This window comes from Agelaius tricolor, unplaced genomic scaffold (assembly GCF_023055355.1).
Source record: "Agelaius tricolor isolate 1412-34295 unplaced genomic scaffold, bAgeTri1.0.p SCAF_9, whole genome shotgun sequence".
Lineage (NCBI taxonomy): Eukaryota > Metazoa > Chordata > Aves > Passeriformes > Icteridae > Agelaius > Agelaius tricolor.
This window is the reverse complement of record NW_027269269.1, coordinates 33,714,934-33,729,680: the sequence shown is the minus strand read 5'-3', so window position 1 is coordinate 33,729,680 and position 14,747 is coordinate 33,714,934. Positions and strand designations below refer to the sequence as shown.

At 56.3% G+C, this 14,747-nt stretch overlaps 1 protein-coding gene across 1 annotated transcript in view; it reads right to left on the bottom strand.

Annotated features, from left to right (window-relative positions):
* Positions 1 to 14,497, bottom strand: part of PDE2A (phosphodiesterase 2A) — a 41,719-nt gene extending 27,222 nt beyond the window's left edge. Inside the window, exon 1 of the mRNA XM_071433618.1 lies at positions 14,219 to 14,497. Within this exon, the coding sequence (XP_071289719.1) occupies positions 14,219 to 14,286 (68 nt within the window). The 5' untranslated portion in view covers positions 14,287 to 14,497. The remainder of the gene's footprint in view (positions 1 to 14,218) is intronic.
* Positions 14,498 to 14,747: the final 250 nt, after the last annotated feature.

Genomic DNA, 14,747 nt, shown 5'->3' with positions numbered 1-14,747 from the left:
CAGCTCCCCAGTGGGGATGGCCCCCAGAGGTGCCAGCTGCAGAGACCTGGTTGCATCAGCTCTGGGGCTTGGGCTGTCATTGGATTCAAAGCAGGATAACAAAGGGATGAGGAAGGAATGAGGAAGTCCTGAGCCTTTCAACGTCTTTATAAATGACTTGGACACAGGACTGGAAGTTCAGACTAAGCAAGTTCACAGACAATAAAAAACTGGGAGGGGCTGCTGACAAATTGGAGATTGGACAATTGCCGAGTGTGTGAAGTTCAACAAGGATTCTGGATCTGGGATGAGGCAACCCTGGTGCACACACAGACTGGGAAATGATTTGCTGGAAAGCAGTGTGATGGAAAGGGACCTTTCCATGACAACAGCAAGTTGGACACGAGTCACCGGGTCACACCCGTGTCCTGGGCAGCACCAGGCCCAGCATCACCAGTGGAGCAAGGGAGGGAATTGTCCTGCTCTGCTCTGCACCGGGGCAGCCTCACCTCGAGTGCTGGGGGCAGTTTTGGGCATCACAAAGTAACAAAGACATTAAAGCCACTAGAGAGAGTCTAAAGAAACGCTGTGAGGGTGGTGAAGGGCCTTGAGGGGAAGCTGTATGAGGAACAGCTGAGGTCATTTGGGCTGTTCAGCCTGGACAGGAGGAGACTGAGGGGAGACCCCACTGCAGTTACAAATTCCTTGTCAGGGGAACAAGAGGGGCAGGCACTGACCTCTGCTGTCTGGTGACCAGTGACACTCCTAAGGGAATGGTCTGAAGTTGTGTCAGGGGAGGTTTAGGTTGGATATTAGGAAAAGATTCTTCACCCAGAGGGGGACCGGACACTGGAACAGCCTCCCCAGAGCAGTACCAAGCCTGAGAGAGTTCAAGCAGCATTTGGACAGTACTTTTGGGCATGTGATGTGACTCTTGGGGATGGTGCTGTGCAGGGCCAGGAGCAGCATTTGATGCTCCTTGTGGGTTCCTTCCAACTGAGCGGATTCTGTGGAGGGGTGACAAAGGGACGAGGAAGGGCCAGGCTGATTAAGTGATACCACTGATCAGTAAGTGATGGAGCCCTTGGAAGGTCTCTGTGGAGACATTTCAGAGCAGGGCTGGGGCTGGGGGGCCACCAGTAGCCCCCAGACATGACAGTGCTAATGAGGGGGACAGATGGGATGGCAGAGCCCTGCTGGCCCCATGATGGTGGTCAGGTCCCTGTGGGGCTGAAACAGCTCTTGGCTCTGCTCCCACACCTCTCTCCCCATTCTTTGGCTGCTTTCCCAGCTGGCTCAGACAGTCCTCATGGGCCACCAAGCTCTGGGCAGGGTGGCCACCAGCATCTTCAGCCCAGCTGGTGGGATTTCCTCTCCTGAGCTGCACACAGCCTGTCCCATGAGATTGTCCTGTGTGGGCAGGGACAGAACACAGCTCCACTGTGCCCTCAGAGAGGTGAGGGAGAGGGGGTATCCATAGGGACAGCCTATGGATAGGGATTAGCACATGCCATGGTGAGAGCGTGCACCCAGAGGGACAGCATGTGTCCAAAGGGACAGCATGTATCCAAAGGGACAGCGTGTATCCAAAGGGACAGCATGTATCCAAAGGGACAGCGTGTATCCATCAGGACACTGTGTATCCATGGGGACAGCATGCATCCACAGGGACAAGTGTGTCCATGGAAACAGCCTGAATCCCGGAGGACAGCACGTGTCCGTGGGTGACAGCCTGGACCCAGAAGCACAGCGTGTGTCCAGAGGGACAACCTGCTTCCAGGGTGACAGCATGCATTCATGGACCAGCACATGTCCAGAGGCACAGGTGACATCCTGAGGGACACCCTGTGTCTGGAAGGACACGGCACACCTGGGGACAGCACGTGTCTCGAGGGAGAGCAGGTGCCTGAGAGAACAGCACGTTTGCAGAGGGACAGCATGTTTGACAAGGGACAGCACATGTCCATAAGGACAGGGCTTGCCTGGAGGAATAGGATGTGTCTGGTGGGTCACATGGATTTTGGGGAAATGATGTGCCAGAATGAGAGTGTGCAGCAGGAGAAGGGACAGCGTGTACTGGGGGTACAGCAGCCCCTGGACATGCAGTGCCACGCCCCTCTTCCAGGGGGCCCAGCAGCAATAAGGAAGATCCCAGCCCAGCCCAAGCATATGGAAGACAGGAATTTACTGCCAGATTAAATAAAAGATGAGGAGATGACATCCACTGGCACTGGCTGTGTCACTCTGAGCTGACCCCACTTCAGCTGCAGGCCACGAGGATTTGGCCACCAGCTCTCACTGGTCCCTGCCACTCTCCTTGGCCCCTTATTTAGGGGTGGGGCTGCTGCCAGGTGACAATGGAGTGTGATGCTACCATGAGCACCCAGGGTTCTGTTCAGAGACAGAGAAGCAGGCCTGGTTCCCACCAGCCTGGAGACCCCAAAGAAATGTGGCACACAAGGAATAGGGTCCCTGTCCCTGTGCTGGTATCTGATTCCACAGGATGACAGTGTCACTAAGAAAGGGATGTTCCAAGCCCTGACTCCAGGGATGCTCTAAGCCATGTTCCAATGGGTGCTCCAAGCCCAAATCCCAGGTGTGCTCTGAGCCCTGATCCCAGGGGTCCTCCATGCCTCAATTCTAAGAATGTTCTGAGCCCTCTTCCTAGGGGAGCTCCAAGCTCTGGGCTCCCCAGGATGGTCTGAGTGGTGATCCTGGGACACTCTGAGCCCTGAGCCCAAGATGCTCTGAGCCTCTCTTCCAGATTCCTCTTCCAGCTTCCTACTGGCATCTTCAAGATTTTCCTCCCCCCTCAGCACAGCTCTCCATGGGCATCCCTTGGCACCTGGATGCTTGTTGCCATTGTCTCACCTGGCACCTGCCTGCTCCAATGCTCCCTCATCATCTCTTCTGCTAGCAAAGCAATGACTCCCCAATTTAACCTGGATTAAAGCAGCATTGCTCACTTGCTCCCTCGCTAGTTCTCTTCCAATTAATTTGTTCCTCGCTTTTATTTCCTAATTAATTCTTCAGGCTCTTTGGCAAGGAAACAACAGTGGTGCCCAGGGTCTCAGGAAGGGATCAGGATTAATTATCCCAGTGGGAATGAGCAGAGGGGAAGAGAAGCGGGGGCTTAGCCCAGGATGGGGACATGGATCTGGGGTGAGCAGTGTTCCCTGGACCACCCATAAGCATCCCATACAAAGGAGGACCATGGGATGAGGGGCCCACAGCTTACATCATTTCCATCTTCCCTTGGGAATGTCACAGGGACAAAATCCTCACAGAAACCAATATGATGCCTCTGGGGGGATCACCCTAGGGGCAGGTTGCAGTGGGGGCCCAAGTCCTGCAAGGGTTAATGCACAGTACAGCACAGGGTGTTGGAGCTAAAAATACTGTGCCTTTCTTGGGATTTGCTCCAATGACTCATTCCTTTCTGTAATTTATTGCTCGTTACATAATCACTTTCATTTTCAGCTGGAGAAAAATGGAATATGTTTTTTTCCCCTTTTCTTCTGTTTTTTCAAATGGAAAGGGCATTTTAGCACATAAGCATCAGCCATTTTCCCAGTTCTTCCTGGCAGAGGGCTGGCATGCTGCCCCCAGCTCCAGCCTTCATCCAAAGACTCCTAAGAGCATGTGGAGCTCTGGGGTCTGCTAAAGAGGGAATGGGGAGAGAGAGCTCTCTGGGTGCAGGGAGGGCAAAACACCCTGGGGGCAGCTCAGGGGGAGGCTCTGGGATGGATGGAGGGGCTGGATCCACCCTTTGTGCCCATTGCCCAGCCAGGGTGAACACCCCTGGCACTGCTGCAAGGGCACTGCTGGGCTCCAGCCGTGTCCCAGCAAACCCAGGGCTGCACCCCAGCAAGCCCAACATGCCACTCCAGCAATTTGGGCACCATGCCCCAGCAAACCCAGTGCTGTGTCTCAGCAATCCTGGGGCTGCATCCCAGCAAGTCCAGTTCTGTGTCCCAGCAAACCACTGGGTTTGCTGCATCCCAGAAATCCCAGTGCTCTGTTCCACTGAGCCCAACAGAGTGTTCCAGCAAGCCCAGTGCCATCTCCCAGCAATCCAAGTGTCTGCCAGCACAGCTGTCTCCACCAAAGCAGGGCAGGACACTCCAGTGGGGAAGGAGGGGCTCTGGCTCAGGCCCTGGCTGGGACTGGGATGATCTGGCAGGGAGGTGAGAGCCCCACTCTCTGCCAGCCCCCCTGCCACCTCCACAGGGGGGCCAGGAAGCCTTGTGTTTGGAGCTGCAGCCTTGGAATTAACTGTGCCAAATGTTTTATTTGCGTAGAAACACAATTATGTTAATTAAAGCATATCTGTAATTACAGCACTTAGTGGCCTATAAGTGCACAAGTGACTCTGGTGACTTTAGAGAAGCTGGAAGGCTGGAAGGTGGCTTGGTCCCAGCTCCAGAGAGCTCTGTGGGAGGGAAAGCAGCAGTGTCCCCATGGGGTGACAGTGGTGACCCCAGTGCCTGGCCACTCTGCCAGGGATGGTGCAGCGAGATGGGAGGCTCAGTACCCACAGTCACATCCTGACCAAGCCACGGTCCTGCTGCTCTGGGAGAGAAGAAAAAAGAAGAATATGCCTCCAGCACCTCAGGGAAGAGGGAACAAGAAGAAAATGGGTCCCTGAGGTAGCCAACAGTGCCTGGGCAAAGGGAGTTTTTCCGTCTCTGCAGGCAGCAGGGGCTAAAGAGTGTGTCTGTGAGGGGGAAATAAAGGGGAAGCAGAGAACGATGACAGCTGGAGCAGCAAGCAACCAGCCCATGAAATGGCTGGGATACATCCCACAGTCTCCAGGCAAAGGGAGGGGGGGAGGTGGCATCTGTCGCCACCCCAGAGGGAACCTGGTCTGGGGCCATGGAGAGCCTGGAGCAAGGGAAGCAGCAATGGCATGGCGTGGTGCTCCAGGATGCCCACACACCCAGACACCTTTCCTCCATCACCAGAGCAGCCAGCCTCCCAGGCCAGCACCTGCCAATGCAGTTTCCATCTCCCCCAGCCTCCAGCAGTGACAGAAATTCCTGCAATTGCTCAGTCCAGAGCAAAACCATTTCACTGGAGCCGAAGGATCTCACCCTGCACATCCCCAGGACAGATCCCAGCACGGGCACACACGGTTCAGCAACACCCTGGCATCTGCAGGCAGGAAAGGCAGGGATGGCTGCTGAGCTGCCATGTTCCATTTGAAGCCTTCAGGAGCCCTGCACAATTCCAGACCTGCACTATAATGGACAGGTGCTGCATGGCAGTGCCAGAGCAGCTGGCAGGAGCTGCGGGAAGCGCTGGCACCAAAGCTTTGCCGGGTGGGATTTGTTTGCTGAGCAAACGAGGGGAGGCTGCTGATCCGGCTGCAGAAGGCTGAGCCCTGTTTGCTCGGCAAACACACTGCTCCGGGTGCTCCGCCCTGGAGCATCAGGTCCTATGCAAGCAGCTGCCCCCACTGCCAGGCTGGGAGAGCAGCTCCCGGGGCTGCCTGGAGCCACAGGAATGTAGCTGGCCCTCGTGGTGGGGCTAGAAAGCCTGGCAGCCCTGCAAGGCTGCAAATCCCTGTCCACATTGCACGGCAACCCTGCAAATCCCCGTTGTAGGGCGTTCCTGTAAATCCATTCCTGTTGTACAGCATCCCTGCGAATCCCTATCCCCACTCCACGGCATCCCTGCAAACCCCTAAGAGTGCCAGGAGCCACAGGAATGCAGCTGGTCTCAGTGACAGGGCTGGAAAGCCTGGCAGCCCTGCAAGGCTGCAAATCCCTGTCCCTACTGCATGGCAGCCCTGCAAATCTTCATCCCTGTTGCATGGCATCCTTGCAAATCCCACCATCGTGGGGACCTCCAAGCAAAGCCACCAGCACCCCAAGGGAGCCAAACTAGGCAGGAGCATAGCCAGGTGAGAGAGAAAACACACAGTTACCCTGAATCCCTGGGGAATTATCCTTGGATAAATGCAACCCTACAGATGCTGCCAACTCATCTTTCAATTAGTCCATTTGGTTGATAACTAGAGGGGGAAAGAAAGCTGCAGTTGATCGTAGTTCAGCATGTGTTCATCATCTAGCCTTTGCTTTTTTTTTTCCTTCTAGCATTGTTTTCCCTTAAAAATAGTGGGAATAGAGCAGGAGCCAGGATCTTGCCTGTGCTTTCCATGCCCCATGCTTTCCACGAACAACAGCGCCCTAGGAGCAGGGATCGTCTCCCAAGGAACACCACAGATTTCTAACTGGATCCTCCATCTGTGAACATGACACAAGTGGGAGCCACTCACTGGGCCAAGACTTCTTCTCAAATGATCCAAATATTCCCATGAGCCAGAGTTAGTGCAGAGTTAGGGAGTGGGGACCATCTGTGGAGGGACAAGAGATGGCACAGCTCAAAGCCACTCATGCCTTGGAGGCTTATCAGGGCAAGAGTGGCTCTGTCTGACACTTTCAACCCATTTGCCAGAGCTGAGTTGAGCTTTTTGCTTCCAAAGCCTCAGCTTTCCCTGAGAGGAGGGAAGGGGGAAACTGGGGATGGGGATTGTCTCTATGGACTGCCAGTGGTGGGGCTGGTGTGGATACTGGGGGAGAGATGGAATGGGCAGAGAGATTCAGCTCAGCCCTGGGACAGGCATGGAGATGCCATATGGAATATGGAAACAGAATTACTGAGGTTGTAAAAGCTCTCTGAGACCATCAAGTGCAACCATTCCCCCAGCAGTGCCAAGCCTGCCACTAACCCATATCCCCAAATGCCACATCCACAGAACTTTTAAATCCCTCCAGGGATGGGGACCCCATCACTGTTCTGGGCAGCCTGTGCTGCATCCCTTCAGGGAAGGAATTTTCCCTAATATCGAAATTAAATCTCCTCTGGTGCACCCTTCTGGGCTGGTCCCTGGCACAGCCAAGATCCCACTGGTACTGGGACCAGTGCCGGAGCAGTCAGGCTTTTATTCCTCGACCATGCTTTCCATTAATTAATGGCTTTTCTGTGGTTGAACTGCTGGCTCCAGCTCCCCTGCCACACTGTGCCTGGACAGAGCCCTGGCAGGATGACTGGCAGCCAGGTGCCACCTGGAAACGGTCCCCAGCCTCGTCCCCTTCCCTGTGTCACAGTGCCCATGACAGGGCTGCTTCAGGAGCTGGGATCCAACTGAGCTGCACAGGAGAGGATGGAAACAGGGTTCCCAGAGTATCCCCATGGTCCCTCCTGGGAGCACAGGGGTTCTCTGCTGTGCCTGCAGACTGGGGGCTGCAGGAGGGAGGTGACATAGCTGGGGTCCCCCGGCCATGCTGCAGCTCTCTGCACTGTCAGCTGGCACGTGGAGCTCCCTGCAGGCTCTGTGCACAGCAACACACACCGTGCCTGACGCTGCATTCTCGCCAGCCCACGGACCTGCTGTCCCTGTCCCTGCTGTCCCTGTCCCTGCCCGCGCCGCGGGGGAGAGGGGCTTCTCCAGCAGCTCCCCACCTTCGCAGAGCCTCCATCTTCACCAACACAGCACTCCCACACAGCCAGGAGCCAGCTCCCACGCTGCTCCTGGGGGAAGGAGACCTTCTTTCCATCCCTTCTTTCCATCCCTGCACAGTGGGACAGGTTGCTTCATCTCCTTGAAGTAAAGGAGATGGTCCCAACTGGACATGGGGGGCCCCAAGGACAGACCTCGGGGTTCCCAGACCACGGGAGCTACTGGCACTGGTGGCCCCTCTGCCCAGCCAGCAGCATGGCACACCACAGCACAAATCCTGCCCCAGGCAGCTCCAGCTGTGTCCTGTTGATCTGGTAGGCACAGGACCAGCCACAGATGCCTGACTGGGACCCACAGCCATTCTCAGGATCATCATTTCCCTGGAGACAGCCACACCCAACAGCAGGCCCCCTCAGCCTCTTCCTAAACCTCACAGGGTTCATCATAGCCAGCTCCCACCGTGAGCAGCTTGTTTCCTCTGGCACCCTCTGCAGCAAGAGCTCACCTGGCTCTGCTGCTGCATCCACCTGCACCTGGGTCTGAACAAAGGAAAGCAGCACCCAAAGGGCACCTTGGTGCCTTAGAGCCCTCCCTTGGGCTGATTCTGGGGAATCCCTCTGAAGGTTTGCTGCCATTTCCACAGGGACGCTCCTCATGCCTCAAGACCTGCTTTGTCCACAGCCAGCACTGCTTTTCCTCACTTGAGCTTTAGCAAAACACCCCAGTTTTGGGGGTTTCATCCAGCAGCGTTGCTGACTCAGCATCTGTCCCACTCCCCAGTGAGGCCAGGACAGGTGCAAGACAAAACCAAAGCACATGACAGGTCCCAGAGAGCCTTTGGCTCAGCCAAAGGGGGGAAAACATGGATGGGAAGGCCCCAAGGCTGTGCTGGTGGGGAAAGTGGAGCATATTCTGCTGAGGGAGAATGGAGCACTGCAGCCTTTGCAGACCTGACACTAACTCTAGTCAAGCACTAACCACAACACTGGTCATAGACCTAACCATAAACCTGCACCTTGGCATAGCTGTAACCATAAACTTAGACCCAGCCTAGCTCTAAATCTAAACCTAACTATGACCCTAACACTAAACTAAGCCTTAAATCTAGCTCTAACACAGACACTAAACTAACCTGAAGCATAATTCTAACCCTAGCCCTAAATCTAATCCGAGGCTAACAATAACCCCAAACCTAAGCTTAAATCTAAACCTAATCATAAACCTAAAATTAGTACTACTCCTAACACTAATCTGAACCTTAAATGTAGCCATGGGCCAAACACCAGCCCTAGACTTAACCCAAACTCTAACACTACTCTTAGATCTAACCAGATCCTAAATCTTTTATCTTAGCTCTAGACCTAACCTTAAAGCTAAACTTAGCTTTAGTCTTAACCTTAAACCCTAATCCGAACTAGCCCTAAACTTGACCATAGTCCTAAACCCAGACCTAAATTTAGTCCAACTTTAGCAGTAGCTCTGATCCTAACTCTAACCCTAATCTTAGATCTATCCCTACCCTTAGCTCTGACCCTGACCCTAATCCTAACCTCAGGCCCAGCTTCAGCCCCTCAGCAGCCAAAGGGAGGCCAAGCTCTGCCCCTGAGGTACTGCAGAAGGACCGAGGGGGTCCCTGCATCCTGCAGCTCCTGAGGATGTTCATGCTCAGGATCCAACACCCTCCTCTCAGGAGGGGAGCAGGAGTCCCATCCCATTGCAGGAGTCCCATCCCATTGCAGGAGTTCCATCCCATTGCAGGAGTTCCTGGCTTGAGCAGTTGACTACCAAATTCTTGAAAATTGTCATCACCCTGCTGGAGTCAGGAGGTTGGGGATTCTGGCACTGTTCCCCATCACTAGCACCACCTTCCTTGACCCCAATTTCTTACTTAAAGCCTTCATGGCTTCCACCTGCTTTTTCCATGCAGGAAGGATGCTGCCATCCACCTGTCTGTGATCACACTAGTAAAACACATGAGGAAAGACCCCATTTTGGGGAGAGCAAGGGAAAACACAGCAACACCCACAGCTTGTGTCCTTCCAGCCAGGCTCAAGCCAAGTGCTGGCTTGAGGATAGGGCTGTGGAGACATCCTCGCTGCAGGAGTAAAGTACACAGGGCAGCTCTGGTGTGAGGATAAACCCCAAACCACCAAGAAGCTGCACAGACATCCCACAGCATCAGCACCAAGCAGCAACATCCTCACCAGGCTGATCCATGCCACTGCTTGGCAGGGCTCCAAGCCTCAGAGCCAGGCTGGGGACCATCAGACCAAGCAGGGGCTGCAAATCCCTGCATTCCCAAATTCTGGCTGCCCTGCCAGCTTTTGCCCTCACAGACAGTAGCATTAGGGCTCTGCTGCCATGGGGTGAGATTAAGTGTGCATGGAGGTTTTCATTGGAGCATCAGCATCCTCATGCCATAGGAAAGAGACCCTGAACTTCAGGGGACGTGGGCAGGTCACCCTCCAGACCTCACCCCACAGCCAAGCAAAGCACAGGCACGTTCAGCTGGCACCAGCTCAAGAGAAGAAAAGGGGGAAGAAAACCCTGCACCAGTCTCTGCCTTTCAAATGCTCCTTATAAATATCTGCTCACCGTCTTCTGAGTCACCCAGCTGAAACGTGCAAGTTATTAACAGCCTGGGAAGGGGCTGGGAAGCAACTGGAAGGCAGAGGAGGCTTCTGGCTAAGTCAGCACTTTGTCCCAGAGCTGCACTGGCAGCACTGCTGTCTGCTTCTCCCTCTTTGGGTGGAGAGCAGAGGGCTCTGGGGATGCTGAAACACACAGTGAGGCTGTCCTGGATGCAATGCTCAGGCTAAGCCCCAACCCAGCCCCAGCCCCAGCCAAAAAAAGTCAGGGTTTCATATTTTCAGAGGGAAATGCACCCCAACCCACTTCCAAATCCCTCTCTTTGTTCTATTTGAATATGCAAACTGATAAAGGCCCAAAAGGCTTGAACCCACCCAAGATTCTCCTATGTCCTTCCTCTCCTCTGACTCCACACGCCAGTGATGCAGGCAGGGCTCAGAACATGGGTCCAGGAGCAGGATTTGCTGCTGGGAGAAGGATTTGGGGACAGGAGTGGAGCAAGAGCTCCTGCTGCCAAATAACCAGCCTGAGGGACATTCCTGAGCTGGCACCCAGCAAGTCCCTGAGGCTGCCATACCGGTCCATTCCCCACAGGGGATCCTCTGTGGATGACAAGGTTTGGGGACAGCTTCCTACAAGGTGTTTCCAAACACCTTCCTACACATTTCTACAAGGCCAGATGGATGAGGAAGGACCTGGTGTACTGAAAGGTGTCCCTACCCACGGCAGGGACATAGGAACTGGATGAGCTTTAAGGTTCTTTCCAACCCAAACCAATCATCCCACAATTCAGGTTCCAACCCCTGCCACATCAAACCTTGCTGTCATCTCCCATTGCTAAGGCAGGTGAGACCCCCCACCCACTCCTGATACCTGGGCTGGGGGAAGCCAAGCTCCAGGCTGCCTGCTGCCCACTCAGCAGCCTCTGCACTGCCTGACCCCGCTGCTGCTGCTGCTGCTGCTGCTGCTGCTGTGCAGATGGAGCCATGGCAGCAAACAAAGCCTCTCCCAACACTCACTATCCAGCTCACTCCCCCCTCCAGACAGGCCCATCCATTCAGGAGGACAAGCTGGACAGGCAGAAAGTCCCAGGCAGCTCTGGGCCCTGCTGGCATTTCTGAGCCCAGGACAGCTCCTGCTGAGCCACGTGGGAGCTGGGAATGAGACAAAACCAAAAGCAAGGACCAGGGTCAGAGGGCAGCAGAAGGAAAGAGGGATTCCCAGAAACTGCTGCTGCACCCACCATTGCCCCCAGGGAATCCTATATTCAGCCCTAGATGGATGCTCAGCTTCCCAGAGCAGCACAGCTCACAGGGGATGAGCAGGGCTCTGCTGTAGATGCTGGCCAGGGCACACTTGGTGTGGGTCCTCACTAACAGAGCGAGAATCTGGCCCAATTCCCAACACTTCCAAGCCACTGGCTATTCTGAAGCTGGAGATGCTCAGGGAGATGGCCTGGGGTGATGGAGGGGAAATTCCTTGCTCACCCTGGAGATCTCCCATGGACAGGTGCAGGGTGCTGGGAAGCTCTTGGCATATGCAGAATGCAGGGAGCTTGCAACCAGGAGTTTTCCCTCTATTTTCCCTGCCAGGCTCCAGGGCTGGGTGCACAGGCAGGTGGGTGATCCTGAAGAGCCCCAGTTACAAGTGCAGGTAGAGCCTGAGGCTTTGAAAAACCTGGAGTGCACCACCTAAGAACCCCAACAATGGGAGACCAGGTTAACCTCCTTCCACTGAACCCCTTTCCCTGCTGGAGGGGGAGCAGAGCCATCCGGGCCAGACTGCCAGGACAATGGAGTGATGGAGTGGGTATTTTCCATGGCATTTTACACATGCAGCCCAGGGACCAGCAATAACCATGAAGGGTCTGGGGGGTTCTCCAGGGGGTTTGCAGGTGCTCCAAGGCTCCCAAAGGGTGGCTGAGCCCAGCCCATGCTCCCTGTGTCCCAGACAGTGCTGTGCCCTGAAGGAAGCCCTGACCCCTCCCAGCCTCTGCTGAGCTGGATCCTTCCCGCAGGGATGCTCAGAGCTGCATCTCCTCCTCTGTGTTTTCCATCTGCAGAGCTCAGTAGCTGCTTCCCCAGCCCCGGCTGCTGTCAGATGCTGTGAAAGCAGCAGCTCCAGGCACCCTGACACCCCACCCACCTCTAACCAGGTCAGTGTCCACCCACCTGGGAGCACACTTCCCAGCAGGAGAAAGGGAGGAAATGGGTTAAAACGTGACCTGGATAATGCTGCACCTGCATCCCCTTGCAAAAAAATGCACCATGCACATGGGAGAGCTGGGCCACCTCTGGATGCCAGCCCCGGCAGCACTGCCAGCCAGCAAGGAACAGGGCAGGGCTGGAGGGGAGGCAGGGAGCAGGCAGCACCCCTCCCCACAGCGCCAGCCTCACCACTGCAGCCCCTCCAGGGAGCACTGCAGGGCCAAGGGCATCATCCTCTGGCAACTCCTGGGAAGCTTTTCCACCTCTCTATACCCCGCGGGGTTTACAGGAGCAGGGACAGATGTCTATGAAGGACATATCCCGGGTAAAAGGGTAAAGCAGCTGGACTCACCATTCCTACCTCGCCTGCCAATTCCTACCTGGGCACAGCCAGCCCAGCTACACCAAGCTTTTCTGTCATTTACTTTTTTTAAAAAGCCTTTAAACAGCAGCAGCAGAGGCAGGAGGGAACATGGGGCTCGCATGGCATTTCAAGACCTTTGTGTGTTTTGCTGAAAGAAAAGGACACGTGCACGTGTTCGGGCAGCACCAGAGAAGGATCTCTGCAGGGAACAAAGCACACACAGCACCAGGGAGTGAGCCAGGAGAGCTGAGGGAAGGATGCTGCCTGCAGAGACAGACCCAGCACCCACGGAAGCGTAGGAGGATCAGCACCTATTGGGGCCTTGAGAAAACAGATCCAAGGCACACATTGCATGTAGGCAAGAGAGATGCTGGAGGGTGTTTTCTATGGAGAGGGAGAAGGTTCTCACCCAAAGGTCAACTCATGAAGGTGTGAAAATTCGGTGAGGGAAATGTGTAGAGCTGGGGCAGGAGTGGATGGAAGCTTCCCTGCACCCCAACAATCCTGTCATCACCTAAAGCACCTGCTGCAGGAGACCCCAGGCTGCTCCTGGGCACATTCCAGTGCAGCAACGTGCCTCCTGGTCCTGGTGTGAGCAGCTGAGCCAGGCAGTTCGGCCAGAGCCCGAGCATGTGGAGCTGGCACTGTCAGACAAAGGAATCCAAGCACTGAGAAGCCTTCCTCCTTTGCCCTAGACCTGCATTTTTTCCTGTGGTTCACCTCACCCTCCCAGAGGGCTTTTCAAAATGTGGGATCTGCTCCCCCTGGAGTAGGGGGAGGAGGGATTGGGAGCACCCCAGATCCTTGGTGCCCAGAGCACGCGCTGTGAACCATCCGTGCACATCCTGCTTCCCAGCAGCTGCGGCGCCTCGCCAGCGCTGCACACGCGTGTGCACAGACACGGGGGGCTCTGCCAGCCCAGCCAAGCCTCTGGGCACTGGGAATCCACACACTGCAAGCTTCCCCTCTTGCCACGTGGGCTCTCCAGAGCATCATCCTTCCCTGCTTCCAGGGAGCACTGTCATCCCTCAGCAAGGTCACCCAGGCTGTCACACAAAGCCCGTTGTGCCTGCTGCAGCAGGAGACCACCATGACCCCTGGAGCCCCATCCCCACCTGGCCATACACAGACAGGCACTGTGACACAGGGACCCCCACATCTGCTTGGTGAGCGGGCGGCTGTGCAGGGGCTGGCTTCTCTTGCCCTGTGTGAAGCTGCCGAAACCACAATTCAGAAGCCTGACCTGAATTTCACAAAGTCACCCGGGCCCCCCTGCGGCCCACCACTGGGCCAGGAGCCTTCTACCCTTGCAGGAGATCATGATGGGAGGGGGGTGATGGGGAGACAGGGAGATTCAGTTCACACCAGCCCTCTGGCACAGAAACACCAGCGATGACCTGCCCCGGGGCTAACATAGGTGGCGAGTGGGGAACAGGGAGGGGTCGCAGCCTCTTGTCATTTCCTTGCCACCCCCTCCCTGACAGCTGTCAGGCAAGAGGAACTTTTTCCTGCGTCCCTGACGTCTCCTTCGCTCCTCTGCCCGGCATTACTCCCAGAGCATCCCTCCCTCTTGGCGTGGTCCCCCATTCCCGATGCCTGCGGGAGGGAACTCACATGTCAGATGCGGCCGCCTGGTACGGCTGGCTCCGGCAGAGAATGGAGTGTCCGCAGCCCTGGCCCATGGCTCCGCATGCTTCGGCAGCCCTCCCAGCCCCGCCGCCGCCGCGCCCGCTCCTCGGTGCCGGCTGGGAGCGGAGCCTCCCGCCGCGCTCAGCTCGCTGCTGTCACCGAGCCCGATGCAGCGCGCCGAGGCGTGCGGGAGGGGAGGACGGAGCGGGGGCGACGCTGATTGACGGCGCTGCTGCGGCTCCGCGGGGCTGGGCGGGGGCCGCGCCGCTCGGCGAAGGGCCCGGAGGGGCCGGAGGGGCCGCACCTGCCGCCCGCCGCCGCCCACCCCGCGCCGCGCCCGGCCTCGCCCGTGCGCCGCGCCGCGCCGGGGAGCGCCCGCCTTTGTCTCGGAGTGCCCGCGGGACCTGCCCTCCCCGCTCTCCCCTCTGGCCCTGCTGGGACCGCCAGCCCCGTCTGCCGTGCGCTGTTACTGCCCCGGTGGCATCGGTAACAAAAAGCACCACTGGGCAGATCT